General features: G+C 33.0%; 1 protein-coding gene across 2 annotated transcripts in view; it reads left to right on the plus strand.

The window, feature by feature from the left end:
- Positions 1-20356, plus strand: part of LOC124368829 (unconventional myosin-Va) — a 147304-nt gene that overhangs the window by 86652 nt on the left and 40296 nt on the right. For both annotated transcript variants that reach the window (XM_046826238.1, XM_046826237.1), the window contains exons 20-25: positions 1102-1346; positions 4706-4852; positions 9182-9316; positions 10679-10784; positions 13670-13868; positions 15972-16170. In XM_046826238.1, the coding sequence (XP_046682194.1) occupies positions 1102-1346; positions 4706-4852; positions 9182-9316; positions 10679-10784; positions 13670-13868; positions 15972-16170 (1031 nt within the window). The remainder of the gene's footprint in view (positions 1-1101; positions 1347-4705; positions 4853-9181; positions 9317-10678; positions 10785-13669; positions 13869-15971; positions 16171-20356) is intronic.

Below are 20356 nucleotides of genomic sequence, written 5' to 3' on the forward strand. Positions count from 1 at the left end.
ACATGCATTTTAGTGTTTCATTGCTAATGATTTGTTAAAAATATGATTCCGTTAATACAAATAATTAATGATTTACTTTCAGTATGGATATTCCCATAAGAAATTGTATATTGAATTGAGCCCTAACTTATTACTAATCAGTTAAAATTAATTCGAGTAAATTTTATTAATTTTAATAAATTAGGAATCCATTAAACATAGGTCAAGTCAGCCATTTTACATTGAAAAAAAATTCCAATATAGAAAAGTAATGTATGTAAACACTCACTTAACACATTCGCTGTGTGAAATGAGACGACGTGCAACCGCAAAATGCGGTTATATTTTAATTGTGTTACACATCCAAAAATGGCATCAGGATGTCAATACTGTTGATTCAAGTTGCCATGAACCCTTGTGAACTTCTAATGAGATATTATTTCTGGGGCTTGAATAGTAGCCCGCTGCCATTGGTGCTGGTTTTGGTCCAGTCTGTACTCAATACTCTGCTGTTTATTTTTAAAATATTAATGTATTGAAGAAAAATTTCAAGGACAACTCCTCTTCCCTGCAACAACAATATCTACTCTCACACATCCCAGAACATCCTCATCGTCAGAACTTGAATCAGATTCTTATCCATTAGTAAACAGGTGTTCAATGAGTTCAATATACTCCTCCATTGGAGTACAGTCATGATACAATAAACAAAACAATAGAGGAAATGAACCAAAATAGCAATCCGGAAAAGAAACAGTGGAACCAGCACTACACGGTAAGCAGCATAACCTTCCCTGCCCATTACTGAACTCACTGAGGCTGTGAGTCAGTGTGGAGTGGGGGCTGCTTTATCAAATTTTTGTCTCTCTTCCTCTCTCCTCTAAGAGTAAACAATACTAGCTCCAGCCTCATCACTTTAATGCTTCATGCCAAGTTCAAAATTATATTATACACATACTCAGAATAAAGAATGGTACTAATGTTTACTGGACAGTAAATACTGTAACTTTATTGACATGTTCATACAGATACAGTTTCCTCCTCAATACTGAAATACCTATTATCTGATTAAAAAGACCTTTCACAATATCTTTTTAAAATAATTAACTGTTGTGTTGACAGAATCACTGCGAGCACGGCTAGATTCGGAGAAGCAACAATTGCTGCAGGAGCACGAACAGGACTTGGACAACTACCAGAAGGTGTTATGTGAGAAGACTGACCTGGAAGCGCGTTGTGACACGTTGGAACGTGAACTGACACGTATGAAGGGTGGCAAAGTTGGTAACTGCTCTTTTTCGGACTCCTCCTCCTTCCTCTCGCAGGATGACAGCATGGCCACTCTCATCAATGAAATGCCGGAAGAAGTGAGTGCTCTATAACACTGTTCCACTTATAATATCAACTTCAGATTAAAAAAACTCTGTTGTATGTATAGGCATTTGTTATCTTTCAGTCTTACATACTGTGCTATAAATATTTAATAAGAGAAATGTTATTTTGTTATATATTTATCCTATTGTGGCAGAATTGTGTGACGCTAATGTCTATTTAATGAGCATTTTTCCAGCTCATTGATCAGTTTGGCGATTTATTTTACATTAAAAAATATGTGCTAGATGGGTTCTCTTTGTATTCTTATGGCCAAATCTGAAACTATGGTTTACTTCATGTTCTATCATTTAGTGCTCAAATATTAGGTTTTGCAGTCAGATTCACGTACTTCTACCTTAAATTTATACTTTGTATCTACCTAATCAAGTCTGCTTGGTGGATGGACGTAGTAGAACGGTTTTCAAATGTTATGCATTTTTTATCTAGTAATTCATTTTTATATAGTAGTTCTTTTTTGTAATTTGTAAGCTGTCAGTTTCAATCAGCAGCTGTAAACTTTTGTTTATATGCAACAAAAGTATATATATATATATATATATATATATATATATATATATACACATTTGAGTGGTAACCATATCTTTACAAGACATTGAAAGATTTAATGCAGTTTTAAAAGAATTTTTTAAATTGGTTATCATTTATCTAAGATATAATTTAAGTATGATAAGTTTTATTGATGTTAATGACTGTCATATTAAAATTAATAATTGATTGAACAGATTTATGAATTTATCCAAGTTATATATAAATTCAACTTCTAACATATGTGGGAATCAGTAAATATTATGGCGGTTATTTTTAACACAGTGCCAATGTTGTGTTGTGTACAGGGTGTTCACAAAACACAAACTTCTGTGGCTGATATTATTCATCATTCCAAATAAAAAATATCCTGTAAACATAGGTGGAGAAAATGTGTTATTTAGCCGCTAGTTGCAATTTTGTATTTTTTCTTAAAAAACTAATATATTTAGAACTAGTAAAGCTACAGATACCAAATTATGCACATAGGTATTAATAAATAAGAGGAAAATAAAAAAATAAATTAGTGTGATTAGCTTTACTATTAACAAAATGGGGCCTGTTGAAAATGTTTAAAGTCAAATAACAAAAAAAATGTATAATTATAAAAAATTTACAAGATACCAACTATTATGGAATTTTTATACAATTCCAGCAGTACTTTTTTCAATGAAATCCATCAATGCATAAACGAGTACGATCACTTTAAATGCACGCTTGCACAAGCCAAGAGCAACAAACAGCTGATACGTCTCAACTGTGACATGTTTGGCACTCCCAGCTTGTTCAAGCGTACCTTTAAAGTGGTTGTGCTCGCTTATGGTACATCTAGGATCCTCAGAGCTTCCAGAAGGTCAACCGATGTTCCATAATTTTAAAATGACAGCCATTAACATTCATAAAACATATCTCGCTTAAAGTAAGATAAATGATAACCAATTCAAAACATTCGTTTAAAAATGTAACCAGTTTTTCAATGTCTTATAAAGATATGGATGCCACTCAAATGTGTAAAAATATATTTAAAAATATTCTCAAGTATTCTCAAAATATGAAGTTTTGTAAGAAAACCAAATTTTGTTGTTAGGATTGTCTGTATGCAAACACTTTTGTTGCATATAAACAAAAGTCAACAGCTGCCAATATTGAAACCGACAGCTTACCTCTATGTTGGTGGCACTGCTGTCACCACACGAAAATCACTGGCATCGAGGAGGGGTAGGTGTAAGAGGAAGTCACTTGTCTCGGAGTATCAAAAGAATTTACACAACTAACAGTTTGAAACATCATCACTCTACTAGTAGGAGATAAAGGGGCGATGTGCAAGCCCACACTTTGTTTAGCGACCGTTCAATCAATCAGTCAATCAATGTTTATTGCTGAGACATTATACACATGTATAGCAACCGTCAATATCAAAGTATCAGTGCTAAAATTTTGTACATTCTCACTACATCAGGATCACATTCAAACATACAATTCATGCAACTTTCATCTATTTGCCAATTTTCCACCTACATCGCTGAAGTCAATTTCCTGATTGGGTGATCTCCCAGTCAAATACCAAAAACTCTGTAACATTATAAAAAGCTTGCGAGCAGACTTGAGTAGTTTTGAGCACCTTGGGTGTTACAGCATTCTTTATCCAATTGCTTGTGAGGGCAGATGTTCGTTAACTACTGTTCTGTGTTTACCAATTCGGTAGTTTCCCCTGCCTCTGGTCTTATACGAGTGAACATCATGGCACATTTAGACATACAGAACAGAGTTGTTTCAAAAATTTAGAGACTTGGCAGAGTCAACAACTGCAATTTTTTGAAGGTTTCTCTACAAGACTCTCTGAAATTCAAACGAGCGATTATCCCTATCACTTGCTTTTGCAAATTGAACATTTTCATCAACTGGTTTGCACTGGCAACCCACATTACCACTCCGTAGATGAAGTGGGGGTCTTCACAGACTAGTTCATTTCGAGACGAGTAATAAAGCGATATGTTACTGCCAACGGGGTGTACAAAGGGGTAAGAGAACCGGACTTTGTTGAGAGACTGCTCACACTCTGTATCATGACGAGATGAGGTCCAGGACGGCAATGCTGAGAATAGCGTCCAGTCCAACGCTCTCAGACAGACAAATACTATATCAGCCCACCAATAAGAAATGATCGTCTCATCGGATAACAGAGCTTAAAGTCCATCAAACCAGTTTATTGATTTCTGTAGTGGAACGCACCAAACTATTTTAAATGATAACAAAAAAATGTTATTCTAAGTAATGAAGCTAACACTTACTTTAAACTAGATATATTGTAAATATTATACAATAGTAGAACCGTGGAGGGCAGATGAATTCTGTGGCAATTATATAAACATAGTCTACTACTATAATTGTGTTAATGCTTTATTGTGGGTAAGGCATTTTTAATGTGAGTAAAATTTATGTAGCATTTGCGTCTTTTTCATGCCTTTAGAAAAGTTTAATTTGACACAGTGTATTTTTATAACCATATAAAGATAACTTTCTGGGCAGTCCTAATAAGAGAGCAAACTTCTACTTTATAGAAATATTGATATTTGGTATTGGTATTGGTGAAGTTATGAGATAGTGTTCTGAAATTGCTGAAACATTTCTAAAAATGCTGTCTAAAATTACATTCTTAAGTCTAGAACTTTTACAATTACACAGTTTTAAATATTCTTTTACTCACACTTGACTCACTGTTCATAGTAGTTCCTGATATTATTTTACACAGTGCCATTTCTTTAATATGAAAATAACAAATTTAATGCTATGGTTTATTCATCAGGACTTTGGTTATGGATCTGTACGCTCAGCCAGCAGCCGTAACACTGACCGCAGCAGTGACTGGAGTGCACAGACGACACCAGAGTCGACAATGAACCGCAGCAAGGCAGTTGCAATGTCACAGGAGTCGGTCCCTACAGACGCTCTGGTTGGCTTCTGCAGTAATTAACTTAGTGTCTAGATTAGTTAGCCACTGCATGAAGCATCCGCTTGTTCAATTTATTTTGTAATATTAGTATTTTTGAGAGAATTCTCCATATACTTACTTAACAAATAATGATATTTTTTCAAACTTCTACTAACGTAAATTGTACTCATAAAGTTATTTATAAAATTTAAAATTCAAATATTTTTGCATAATGACATTTATCTCTCACAATCATAAAGTAAAGTCGTACCACTTTCAATTTCAGAAATTTTATCACAGGCATCTACTACCAAAAATCACCCATCTATTGCTGATGAGTATGTGTACAAAATATGAAATGTAATTGGCCAAAATTGGCTAAATTAACTATATATTTTTTATTTGTAGTGAGTTTTATACTTTTTGTTCATATGTATTTGTTAAAATGTTGTGTATAACATAATACACACTAGATTTTCTAATTCTCACACAAGGATGTTTTTGTAACAAACTCCTATTTTAACATAAAAGGTGTTTTCTAAAATGTGGGATATTCACTACTTATTGTAATAAAATACACAAAAAATTAGTGTAAGTCCATAAAAATACATTAAATACATTGTATAAAAACATACCATAGTAATTTCATTGAAATGTGTTCTCAAATAACTGAGATTTATACTAAAAACAAAACACACATTACCTTTGCCTTTAAATCAAACATTGCCATTGTATTTTGATTTGCCTGTTGAAAAAACTCAAGTTTTATGGGATAATTGGCAGCGAAATTGATTTCATTGGTTTCTTTTTAAGTAACAGATGTCAGAGGGTTTTTGTTAACCCATTGCGGATCACTGACGAGCTGGGCTCGTCACGCAGCAGCTGGGCCTAACGGCACGATGACGAGCTCAGGTCGCAAAAGCGATCTGCTTTTAAGTTTCCCTCCAAATAGTTCTATTAGTGTCTGATAGATCGGGCGATCGTCTTCACTTGTCATCTAAGAGTGTTTATAACGGTCTATGTTTAAAGTTTTATAAATATCCTACAGATCGCAGTTGTATGTCGAAGTTGAAAAATTCATTCATATGAGTTTACTCTCTGCTTTTTAGCGCTTCTGATTGGGTGTTTTCCTCAGTTGTTATTATAATACTTTTGAGGTTAGTGACACAACTAATCGATGCAGACGTACATGTTGGCGGGTTTAGTCTAGACAATGGCCCGGATGCTGTAATCGCTTCGCCCGAGCCGCTTTATTTAGACTATGATTCAGACATCATCCCTGCCACCCCGGAACCTTGCTCGCGTGTTATCGTTCCTACATCACGGATACCCCAGTAGCCCCATGTTCCATCTGAATACCTTTACAGCTGAATTTTCTAGTATACAATAGCGAGCGATACGATGTGGCGCACCATTGCTGTTCGTGCGGCCGCTGCCGTAAATTAATTCGTGCCCGCGCGCCAAAACAATACGATCCGCAATGGGTTAATGGGGTTTTCTCAAGTGACACTGAAGTGGTTTACAGTGTTCCACAGGGATCGGTCCTTGGTCCATTTCTGTTTCTTGTCATGATCAATGATTTAAGTGGTATTGTGGCTTCTAACTCTATTATGTTTGCTGATGATGTGTCCTTTTATTCAACTGACAGTTCCTTAGTTAATTTGAATATGTTCATGAGTAATGTTCTTGACCAAGCAACTAGTTGGTATAATATTAATAAGTTTTTACTTAATACAGACAAGACTAAAATTATTAGCTTTACTCTCAAAACAGATATGAATTATTCTGTAGACAATGTCAAACTTTTAGTACAAACATTGGATAGTAAGTTAACATGGCTACCCCATATTTACAACTTTGAGTTAGCTCGTACTGTATATTTAATTAGACATTTTAGGAATTGTGTCCCTGCCAACTACTTAAAAATGTGTACTATACTTTTTCCCATAGTAACTTGTCTAATAGACTATTCTTTTGGGGCAATGCTCAGGGAATAGAAAGAGTTTTGTTACTGCAAAAAAAGTTATTAGAATCTTATCATTTTCAGCTTTAAATGACCATTGTAAGCCTTTGTTTAGAAAATTAAGAATCTTAATTGTTGTAAACCAATATATATATTTGTTACTTTACTGCATGTTAAATGTAATTTACACACACTTAAACTCGATAACAACTTTCATTGTTACAATATTAGAAATTCTCACTTAGTCCACCTAGAGTATAGTAGACTCAGCCTAACCCTGTCCTATGTTGAGCATGTTGTAATAACTTTATTTAATAAATTGCCTCTACTTTATGGTTGACCGATAATCCTTTCTTTAACTAGAAAAAATGTTATCTTAGTGACATTGTTATCATTAAGTTTTAGCTATTGGCCATTGTACATACTTTTTATTTAATTATTTATTGTACCTTCTGTAATCTAACTTCTTGTCTTTTTAATTGTTTTAATGTCTTTTATGAGATCTATTGCCTGTTAAATGTGCTTAGTGCTCAAATAAATTTGAATGTGAATTATTAAATATGCTGAAAGTTGTTGAATATTTTGAAAAGCGTATTTTTTATTCTTGGTTAGTTTTTTAAATTATATATCAATCAGTATGACTCGCCTAAAGGGAATTGATGGACTTGCCCATAATAAGTTACAATAAACTCTGATACTATATTTCATTATTATTAATGATATATTCTAGCAGGTAAGAAATTTGAAAGTTAACAGCACATATTATTCTGCATCCATAAATCCCAGTAGTGTGGAAATCTGTACTACTGCATAATCATTGCACAGTCACACAAGTAGTGGATGCTAACTGTACACACAAAACACTTAAAACAGAAGAATGGTGTATAAATGCTACAGTTTTTGGGTCTGTTGGGTGGGAAGATCGGGTGAAAAAGGTATGGTTAAGTGAGTTATTTGATTTGGTGATCATTGAAGGGGCAGTTTCATTCTTCTGAGTTGCGAGCTGTCATCATGAATGGTGTATAAGAAAATGCTACAGATTTTGGGTCTGTTGGGTGGGAAGATCGGGTGAAAAAGGTATGGTTAAGTGAGTTATTTGATTTGGTGATCATTGAAGGGGCAGTTTCATTCTTCTGAGTTGAGAGCTGTCAACTTGAATGGTGTATAAGAAAATGCTACAGATTTTGGGTCTGTTGGGTGGGAAGATCGGGTGAAAAAGGTATGGTTAAGTGAGTTATTGGATTTAGTGATCATTGAAGGGGCAGTTTCACAACCTTCTGAGTTGAGAGCTGTCAACTTGAATGGTGTGTAAGAAAATGCTACAGTTTTTGGGTCTGTTGGGTGGGAAGATCGGGTGAAAAAGGTATGGTTAAGTAAGTTATTTGATTTGGTGATCATTGAAGGGGCAGTTTCATTCTTCTGAGTTGCGACCTGTAAAATTGCATGGTATATAAGAAAATGCTACAGATTTTGGGTCTTTTAGGTGGGAAGATCAGGTGAAAAGGGTATGGGATTTGGTAATCATTGAAGGGGGAGATTCATTTCTGAGTTGTGAGCTGTAAACTTGCATGGTGTATAAGAAAATGCTACAGATTTTGTGTCTGTTGGGTGGGAAGATGGGGTGAAAAAGGTATGGTTAAGTTAGCTATGGGATTTGGTGATCATTGAAGAAAGAGTTTCATCCTTCTTGGGTGTAGAGATTATTTTTGTGGTAAACCAGTGTCAATGTTTTGGTTGTGTTGAGTGCTGTGACTAGAAACGGTTTTCTCTGTATTTTGAACTTTTCAGTCATGGCCTCGTATTTACAGAGGGGTTCAGATGTAAAAGCCTTCGGCAGGGCAGTGTCAACACTGTACTTGAAAATTACTTTAAATGTTTGCCAAGTATCAGTGAAGGATATTACTCAGTGAAGATAGAAGCTGGTTATCGGATAGGCAAGTTTTTTGCAGGGTTTTGTGTAACTGGGATGGAACTCACAGGGTGCTTCTCAGGGAGAACTTTGGACTTGTTTAGAGTTAGTTAACTTGGAATAAACCAATATTTGACAGAGGATCCAGGGTTGCTAGGAGGTAAGGATGGGATGTTTACAAGATTTTTGCTTCCGATTGCAGTGGGGCATTCTCTCACTAACGATTATTTCAATAATACTTTATTCAGATATATAAATTACATATACATGGATAGTGTCAAAGCATTTTAAAAACTAAACTATATACAATAAAATACATATTAAAAACAGAAGTAATAGTAACATGTTTCAAAATAATTATTTAATTTCGTTGAATTAATGATATTTTTCTTTTAATTTTGTACACAAAACAGAGAATGATGTCAATGAGACATACATAGCATGTCAGCTAAATTTAAATAGATTTAATTGTTTTCAGTCAGTTGATGTGGGACTGGTACTGAAACTGCAGCAGAAGCTCAAGTTCGTGGAAAAGGAGCGACACAGACTCCACCGCAGACTCGAGGAGCACGATGACTTGCCCGGGGAACACAAGGCCCAAGACAATTTCAAGGTTTGTTCCGTGAATTCTGTGTCAGGACTGAGTCAAGTGGGTTCTTCCTTCAGGTCTTCGTCTGAAAAAGTACCCCATAAGAATTGACTTATATTTTAGGATATAACACGTTTACTTCTATGTACAATACAGAGGTTATAAATTTTAAAACAAACACTCCAATAATATACTTTTTATTTCTGTGAGGCCTTTCATGCTCAAGGAACACATCATCAGACCCACTGACTGAATAAAAGTGGTTACAATGATAATATAAACAATTTTGTACAAAATAAAAGCATATGTCATTAAAGATACAAGGAGATAATATTCTATTACAGGACAGTACGTCTATGTATATATAAAAAATAAAGTTGATATTTAGTTAGATCAAATAAAGTAACGGTGAATTTTCAAAAGGCCCAGGTTCGTTATTTACTAGATTACTTTGGTTCTTCTTTATAAAAATTGTTTTATATGCATCGAGGAATTTTTTATTTTGGATTTCTTTTAATAATTTAGTATTTGAAAAAGTGTCCAGTTTGAAGTGCATGTTTTGCCATGGCCGATCTTTCTTCTTGTTGGTATTTTAAATATGCTCTATGTTCCTTAGTTCTCTTTTATATCTTTCTTTTAGTTTGGCCAATGTATTTTAAATCACAATTGTTACAATTAATTTGATACATTCCAGATTTTTTTCCTTCATTTAGTTTATTCTTGGGATTTCCTAATATATTCTTTAATTTAATTTTGGAATTTGTAGATACCTTAATATTGGCATGTTTTTCAAAACTTTTAGTAATATCTGTAGATAAATTGTTGTAGGAAACAGATATCCATTTTTCAGGTTCTTTACATTTGATTTGATACAGGGATTGTTCTAGAATTTCTTTTAATAATTTTTTTTATCATATTGTCAATCATGTCAGTTTTGTAGCCATTAAATAACGCAATGTCCTTTATTTTTTTAACTCCTTTTTTATAATTTTCTGTTGATGATGGAGTATGTAAAAGCCGATGGATTAAGTTGTGGAAAGCTGCTCTTTTTGTGAAGGGAGATGACATTTTGTGTTGGTTTTCTGTATATATAGAATTCAAAATGGCCAGTAGTATTTTTCATAATTATTAAATCTAGAAATTGGAGTTGATCATCATTTTCTATTTCACAAGTGAATTTTGTGAAAGGCCTCACAGAAATAAAAAGTATATAATAGTAGTGTTTATTTTTAAATTTAAATTGAAAAATAATGCCAATAAGACAGAGGTTATTTCAGAGGATTATTTTGAATTACAACTGATATAAACTGTCTCATACGTTATACATATTCTCTTCTACGCCAATTTCAAGGTATTTGGTAAAATTTTAATCTAGCGGTTTTATAGCTGCAAGAGTTGGAGATGGAGAACAGCAAGTTGCGAGCGGACTTGATGACTCTGAGGAACACCGTGGCAGAGTCCATTCCAGGAAAACCTTCAGAGGAGCTCATGAGTGAGTATGTTATCATTGTTAGGTGTACTACTGGAGGAAAATTCAATCCAATTTGTTTATTGCCGTTAAATAACATACTATAGGCTTTGTCACATAAATCAATTAAATGTTAGCATAATGACATAAATAAAATAGTAGACATTTAACATCAGTATACAATTGATGTAAGATAATTTGTTTTTATCAAAAAATGTGTTTTAATCTGTATAACAATTAACAAATATAACAGTTAATAAAATAACAAAATATACAAATAAATATTACACCTAAAATATTACGTCATCTAATGAAATTGCACAACATGGAGACTAATGCATTTCCTATGTAAAACACGGCTTAACAACGTATGTTTAAAAAAAAAGTAATGTTAACAGTACATTACATATTAGGCTTTAAAGTGTAATGTGGACTTTTTGACAAGCAATTTTATAAAGAAACATCCTATACAATTGTTCTATTTTTGATTATCATTAAAATAGAATATAAATGTTATACTTGCTTTTAACAGAGAAGAATCTTATTTATCTTGTCACAAATAATTTCTTATAACCAATTTACTATAATATTTTAGTTTTATACGATTATTTAAATGAAATAACTATAACTTAAACTATATATACATCTATTCTCACTTTTTACTACCATAGACGTTCCGAGATAATCTTACACATATAATGTTATATATGTTAAAAATATATTTTAATCTCGAAACTGTATTTGACTGAACGTTTTTACTAAGCATGATAGAGCTTTACATATTTTATTAGTTATAATCAATTTGATAAACAATCAGAGAGGCTAATCACCTGGAAGGAAAGTTTTGGTTCTGTAAGAATACTTTGACTGCTGCAAGGTCATATGGCCTGGGTCAGGGACATGCTTATTCATAGATTTTAAAAAGGCATTTGATTTAGTGGATCACAATATTTTACTATTAAAGCTGGAGTCGGTGGGAGTGCGGGGTGTGGCCTTGAGCTGGTTCCGTAGCTTCCTCACCGGGCGGGAGCAGCGAGTGCGGGTTGGCCAGTCAGTCAGCACTCCGCTACCTGTCAAATCAGGCGTGCCACAAGGCAGTGTCATATCTGCCATTTTGTTCCTAATTTTCATTAATGATTTATTAGCGCATAATTTCAACGGAAGGGCTAGCGCATTTGCTGACGATATTGCAATCTTTTATTCTAAAAAAATTCACAATTTTTGTGGGACCAAATAAATGAGGATCTTTTAATTTTAAGACGATTGTGTAAAGTAAATAGAATGTTTGTTAACATTGATAAAACTAAATACGTAAATTTTTGCTTTTAATGAGTTCAAATTTAATAATGATTTCAAATTTCACAAATTAAGCTGTACAAGAAGCATAAATAATCTATGTGGTTGTAAGTATATATAAAGAAGGAAACTCAATGTAAATACCTTGGAGTAATTTTTTATTCAAAATTAACTTGGGAAAAACACATTACTCTATTGCAAAACAAACTTAAATCGATTACTAGAAAATTTTATTTTTTGCGAAACTTCTATGATGAAAGCTTATTAAAAATTCTTTATTTTGCTCTGGTAAATTCTAGACTTCAATATGGAAAACGTTTGCTGGGGAGGGGCTTTTAAATATTTAATAGAGAAGCTAAGAGTGATACAGAATCATTTTATGAGAATTATAGCATACAAACGAATACGGGATAGCTCCTTTCCCATTTTCTGTCAATTAAAGATATTGCCACTACAGCATTTATTTGTTTTTAAAAGTCCTGAGACTATTTTACATTAAAAGTGGTAACTTGGGAACAATGGACCTAAATTATGCCACCAGAAGCATAGACCGTCGTATGTTCAGAACACCAAAAGTTAATAAATCCATTTTTAAAAGGTCATTTCTTTATAATGTTCTGTATAATGCTTTATAATGAGTTTTTTCAACAAATTGCCTTTTGAAGTCAAATTATCTGTAAATAGTAGAAATTTTTGTAACAAGCTTAGAACGTTATTATTTTTAAATGAAAACTGTAACTCGTTTTACGAATAGTATACTACATAATTATGTATATATTTATATAAATTTCCAATAATGTAGGTAATGTTTTATTTCACTTTTCATATGTATATAGCTTCTGTAGTCTTAGTATATATAAGTATAATAATGTCTTATTAACCATTTGCTCTTGTAAATACATTCATATTAAGCATAGCAGTCGTCGTGTGCAGTGAAAGTTTCGTGTTGAAACCTTATCAGTGATTAGTGTTTAGACGCCACGAAGAGCAGCCAGGCTGATAACAACGTGTACTGTCTTTCTGGACTCAGATAACAATCATGTTTTGTATTGTTGTCCACTGACCACATTACTTGCAAAAGTGGTCAGTTAATTCCAAGTGAGTCTTATGTTTTGTACAATGTACTATTATGATGGAATAAATTCATTTATTCTGATGCCTCCTGCCTATAATAACAACACTGTATGCAAAGTCAAGCCGTACCTCATACAGAGATCTAGATAATATTAAAAAATATTTACTCTACCTTTAACCCATTGATATAGTAAATACACATCTTTCGAGCCAATACACATGTCTTTACTTCATTAAATAATGTTGAATCATTGAATCGTTGAATATACACTAAGTTAAAATAAAACTTACATTTGGATTACTTAACATTTGAAAAATTACGTAAATTTCGAGAAAATCATAATATAGACAGTATTATCATAGTCAGTTTGGTAATTCATCATGTTACTTCATACTGAGTAGAAGCGTGTGTTAGGTAGTTAAAGAATCTGTGTGTTAGGTAGTTAAAGAATCTGTGTGTTAGGTAGTTAAAGAATCTGTGTGTTAGGTAGTTAAAGAATCTGTGTGTTAGGTAGTTAAAGAATCTGTGTGTTCAATAGATCAATTCAAAGCGCAAGAATTAGAACTGGTGCGCCTCCGAGACGAGTGTGTACAGCTGCGCAGCGTACTGGCCAATCAGACCCAGGGCCTGAAGAGCATAGCCACCACCAACTACACGGCGCAGGACATAGACATGTCTCTCATTAATGAGGATGGAGAGCTTGTTCTAGCGTTTGAAGCACAAAAGAAAATAAACAGGTTGGTTAGCAGCTAGTCATTTATTTTAAATATACAATTTTTGATTATTTAACTTATAATGCCACAGAATATTTCACCTGAAATACAAATTTTCACATAAAATAGCATATGTCAAGTAATTTGTTACTAAAGTTTTGATTTTTTTATATAGGTAATTAATTTAAGTTTTCCAAAAATAACGGTAAATTAGGCATTTTAATGTTATTTTATTTTAGAATTTTTCGTATTGAAAGTTTTATTGTAATTATTCAATTCCCATGTGTGTAAGGAAAATTACATGCATTGAAAATGTTAAAATTTTTCCTTGAAATGTTTAAGAAATATTGAGATTATTGTTCAGATTTATATGTACGGGCTTGTATGCCATCAACAATACATACGAAATGTAAAGATCACAAAAATACTTTTACTACAAAACCTAAACAAAGCAATATATATTTTAATGGCATTACATATTGCAGAAAACTGAACCCTTCATGTGCTATAAACAGAATATCTTTTTGATTAAATCTACTGTAAATTTTCGAAGCGAAATATATCACGATATCTCAGAACAACATGTTGTATTAATGTTAATTCTACAAAAGTCCATCAAATGCATGAGAATGCGTCTTTGTTGTTTTAGTATGACACAATGAGCAGCGTGACTCATCATAACTTCTGGTAACTGTCACAACTCAAGTGTTTGTTTGTTTTGTCAGTCCAGTCACACTCGCAATGGTCCAGCTGTGCTCTAAGTGGAAATACTTGCTTGTAACAATCCACTTCTATGTACACGTTTAGTTTGTAAACCTATACTCACTACTATTGACTGTTGTGTGAGATAATCTATGTATTTAAGAAACTAATATGGCACAAGTTATTAAACTGTACAGGCAGGACAAGGCCGTCGGATTTGCCCACAGCATTTCCAGTGACCTTAATGACCACTAAGTATCTTGCATGTCCACTAAAAGATACAGGCACTGACTGACATTAGACTCCAGTTTAACCCTCTGACTGGTGGGTTTTTTCTCAGTAAGAGTGCCCTAAAAAGTTAGTTTTTTTATGTTAAATTTTGTTTTTTTTTTTTAAGGTGGTTTGGGTTTACTGCAGTAGGTGTGTTATAAAAAAACACTCAATTAAACGTTTTTGAAGTCTTTTTTTGTATTTGTACAGGAATTAATCTAATTGTGCATAAAAGTTATTATATTTACAAAATATATGAATGAAGTAAAATATTCAGCATTTTCTCATAAACATACTAATATACAGGTTAGTAACAGTATACAAATCTTTGATGGTACGAAAGGCATGAAAACAAGTCGGACATACAAAGCGGAATGTCACAATCCCGGCATATTTTGTGTCCTGGCACCACGCCGCTGCTCGCCAACGCTGGTCTATCTGCACATGTGGATGCTCTCCTCGACTTGTCCTTAGCTGAAGCAGGGATGGTGGCAGGAAAATGCAGAGTAGTAAGTCTCAGGGGAGCATCTTAGCCAAAAATTCGTCTGTAAGTCTTTTTCGTGCCATTTACGTAATCAGTAATTACACAAGCAGCCACATTTATTTACTCACGATAAACACAACAAAACGTTTACAATCAGTGCAATCGGTCATGTAAAAGTGAGGTTACAACCTTTATTCACTACAAACAGAAATAGAATCAGCTGATTACTTGCAACAACTGATTGAATACCGTCATATGGCCTGAATACCGTCATATGGCCTGAATACCATCAATTGGGTGTAAAAGAAATAAATAAAAGAGCAACTGCAATCTATTGGGAATAGCGAAAACTACTTGAAACTGTTTCTTATTTATTCCGCTAGATCGCTTTGTATTCAAGCAAGATATTATTCATCAACGAAACATTATTATGAAAGCTATTTAGCGTCATAGTGCTTCCCACACGACTATCGGGATTACTGCAGGCGGCACGTAAGGCGCTCCCAAATCCGTTGCGGGATTTCTAGTCAAAGGGTTAAAGATGTCTGCAGAAATTTGAGTCATATTTGATTGCTTCGGATGAGTAAAAAGTGACTTGATTTGGCTCAAGTTGTTCTTTTTAAGAGAGTTATAAATAATTATTTATTTATTGCTCTAACTTGTGTTTGTAGACAACTAGAAGATGAGCTGCAGTTTGTGAAGATGCGTTCTGTTGTCGAGAGGGAGGAGCTGGTGACCGAACTGAACAGGCTGAGAGACGAGAACGAGAAACAACAGAGCTTGCTCTCGGCAAACCTAACCAAGAGCCCACAGAGTCAGAATGAAATCTTTCTGAAGCATGAAATAGGGAGACTGTCCTATGAAAATTATGTAAGTAATTTCATATAAGTAATTTTATTGTGCTTATATTAACAAACATTAACTACATTTTCTTTTTATTAAGTTACAGTCTAAATTCTGTTATGCTTAACAAACTCATAAGCATACACTTAGCATCATTGTATTCAATTACAAAACTATGCATTTTTAAATGTTCAGAAATCTTGTATGAGTTGTTTGGTTTTGAGACATTGTGTTATGCATATCAGTAAATATTGAGCAAAAAATTAAATTATAAAATATTTATTTTTTGAGTTGGATATTGTTCATACCTTTGACATAATGAAGGAGTGTGCAACTAAACATTTTAGTAAAAAAGACTTCAAAATTTGTTGTTAAGTAATCAGTAATAATATTAGAAAGGCTTAAACTTATTTGGTTATGTATTATCTTAACGATGAAACATCTTACAGAGTCCGACAACCAAAAATAAAGAATAAATAACAATTGAATAAATTTTAACATCGCTCTTATGTATTGAAATCCAGGATGGACATATATACAGCTGGTTCTCAATGCTAAAGTTTATCAGTTTTTATGTGGGTTATTGTCTATTTATTTATTTAAGCTGGATATGCAAATATTACTTATTATATTATATTTATGATATTATTATTTTTATATTATACTTATTACATTATTATAATATAGTCATTACATTATTATTATATTGTGTATATATATATATGTTGTATAAACATTTATTCGTGTTAAAAAGTTTTCAAAGGTTCTATTTATTATTATTTGTGTGCTAAAAGAGAATACAGTGTGCTGTAGACTTTATAATTCAAACCACTGATATTTTTGTGGAATTTTTCTGAACTGCTATAATTTTACTAGTGTAAACCCTTTGTTAACATGTAAATAAAATAAAATAAATAAAACAATTTCATTAAATTAAAAAAGTAACCTGCAAATTATCAAAATTCAATCCATGGGAAAACATGTATAATTAAAATAGCTAAACTCGTACTTAAATATTAATACACACATTTACACACATACATGCATTATTTATGTTAACATTTGTATACACATCAGAAAATCTTTGTACTAAATTGGCGAGAGTAATTTTCCTATTGCGCAAATTGAAACTCTGCATCACCGAAGAAATGCTAATAACCTCCTACTATGCCTTTTTCCACTCCCACTTAGTCTATGGAATTTCTTTATGGGGAAATAGTTGCCATTCAAATAAAGTGTTTGTCTGGCAAAAAAAAAAAACAATAAGAATTATAAAAAATCTTAATGAAAGGGAATCTTGCCTGCAAGCTTTTAGGGATTTAAATATCATGACATTGCCCTGTTTGTACATATATTATTGTTTACTGGATGTGAAAGCAAATCTGCAAAGTTATACTGTTAGAGAAACCATACATACTTATAAAACTAGAAAAAAGTACATGTTAGAGCTGCCAAGGACCAGGCTTGAAAAAACAAAAGGTAGTCATATCTATATGAAAATAAAACTATTTAATAAATTACCAAAAGGAGGATGGATTGTAAATATAAATAGGTTTAAACGAGTTGTAAGCAAATGGCTTAAAGAAAAGGCATTTTACTCTGTGAATGAATATTTGGCCTGTGATATTAGTTCCTTAAGTTTATAATTTTGTCTAGTCAAGTTTTAAGTTTTTAACCTTTATTTTATAGTTTGGAGATTTTATGTTTTAACCACCTGACTTACATATTTTAAATATTTATATTGTTACATTTTTCATTGGGTTTTAATTGTATGGGTTATTTGTGTTTCTTGTCCAGTCTGTGTTTTTTATATATATTTACCCTACAATGCTTTCTTATTTCTTAAATAATTTTATACAACCACTCTCTATTTATACCAATTATTAGTTTTTTAAGTTCCTGTAACATTCCTGTTAATTTTAAAATAAGTCTCCAATTATAAAATTGTTAATTTTTTAAGTATTACTGCCCAATAATGTGACGAAGTCTATTGTAACTAATTATGTTACTTAATGACTAATAAAGACATCTTGAATCTTGAATCTTACCATGATTACTTATTAAGTATGATATTTATTTTAAAACATGTATTGAAATTAAACCTTTGCATGCCACTAATAAATCTATAAACTTTCCTATAACGCCAAGACGAGTAAAACAAAATTTTCATTGCTAATTTTTATTACAACTAAATTATAAAAGGTAAAAGCAAAAAAAGCATAAAATAGGGCATTTTACTCAAAATTAGCATATTTATTGATAAAAATAAAAAACTATTTACAAAACTGTTTATTTCAGAGTTGTAGTAGTTTCATAATAAATATTAGACTCGCACTCGTGACAACCAAAATAGCAGCAATACACGCCACGAATATGTTTGGTTTTGGCTCTGTAGGAGACGCAGAACTGACAACAAGCAGGTGGTCAGAGTTAGACAAAGGGCGCTCCCCTCCCTCTGTTGCTGAGTGAAGGTCGTTTATAAATATTTCTTTGGCAAGCGCGATGAGCATGGAGCTTGCACCAGGCATTTTGAAGGCCTTTTGTGAACTAAAAAACTTTCCAAGAGACATAATCTATAATATTGGATATAACTGTATTTGGCATTTTGGTCAAAATCTACAATTCTAATATATCCGTCTACCGTATGGGAAGGGTTAAGCTAAATGGTAGTGTGTCAGTTATGAGTCAGTTAGTTATGAGTCACTTGTGAGTCAGCGCTCAGATAAGACGGATCGTATAGTGATAGTGTTCTGGCATTATTTAGCAGAGTTATAAGTTCGTGCTAACCACATGTTGTGTACTATTGAACTCTGTGCTTTGCTTTCATTTGAAGGTGTTTAATATTCGCAGTTTACTCTTATTTGGCGATTTGTTTGGTTTTTCTCTTTTATTTTTCATATATATTATCATCATGGTCAACTGTGACATCTGTGCGAAATCTATAACCTCTAAACAGCCTAAACTGATGTGTAGTGACTGTCAAAAGGAGTTCCATGGAACTTGTCTGAAAATGAATAAGGCTGATTTGGATTGTATAACTTCTGAGGGCCTAGTCTGGAGGTGCCAGCCGTGCAGCGTAGCGAGAAGGAAGAGCCTAAGGTTCGATTCCGAAGCACAAGAAGATAAGCTGACTCTTGTGGACATAATGAGAAAAATACAGGAAATAGCCGAAGGCCAGCAAAAGCAGGGAAAGAGTTTTAATGAATCATATGAGTTTCTAACTCAAAAAGTAGAGGAAAATAATAGAATTATAAAGGAGCAAAACAAATCAGTTGAAAAGTGTCTCAAAATAATTGATGAGCTATGGGAGGAGAATAAAAAGTTAAATGGAAAGGTAGCTGAGTTGGAACACCATGTCGAGGATATGGAACAATATTTCCGTGCCAACGCAGTTGAAATCCATGGAATTCTGATGCAGCAGCACGAGGACGTAGTTCAAATTGTCAAGGAAGTGGGAAAAGCCCTGGACCTGACTGTCACAGACTCGATGATCGACGCATGCCATCGACTATGTAACAAAGTGGGACCCAACAACACTCCAACGGGCATTATTGTAAAGTTTGTGCGGCGAATAGACAAGGAGGAGTTTATGAAGAAACGTAGAATCAAGAGAGAACTGTCTACGAGGCACATGAACATGATCATGGACCAAGCAGTGTATATGAACAAAGCCCTGACACCGGCGAGGAGGCGGCTTTTGGCAGTGGCGCGACAGACGAAGAGGGAAAAAGGACACAAGTATCTATGGGTTCATGGCAGAAAAAATCTTCCTATGGAAAGGCAATGGAACTGATGTGATTCAGGTGATATGTCAAGCTGACCTAGATAAATTGTAATTTACTTTTTTGTAAAATTAAATCAAGGATTAAATACATTTATTTCTAAAGAAATATCACTCAATATTAAGTGTGGTGTATGTATTAATTTCTTTTGTTTTCTTGATCAGTATTGTATTTCTCATTTTAAAATTCATATTCATCCTTAAAGTATTTCAAATAAACTATGTTAGTTTTATATTTTAATATTCAATGAATGATCGATTTGTAGAAGTTTGAGACAAAATTTCGATACTTTCGTTGTTGAGTTGAATACAAATTACACTTTTCCTGGTATTATAATTTTGTCTGAAATATGGATAAACACCAATGAAAGAGATTTTTACAAAATACCAGACTACAACCAAATAACTAAATGTAAAGTGATGACTACAGAG

This window comes from Homalodisca vitripennis, chromosome X (genome assembly GCF_021130785.1).
Source record: "Homalodisca vitripennis isolate AUS2020 chromosome X, UT_GWSS_2.1, whole genome shotgun sequence".
NCBI lineage: Eukaryota > Metazoa > Arthropoda > Insecta > Hemiptera > Cicadellidae > Homalodisca > Homalodisca vitripennis.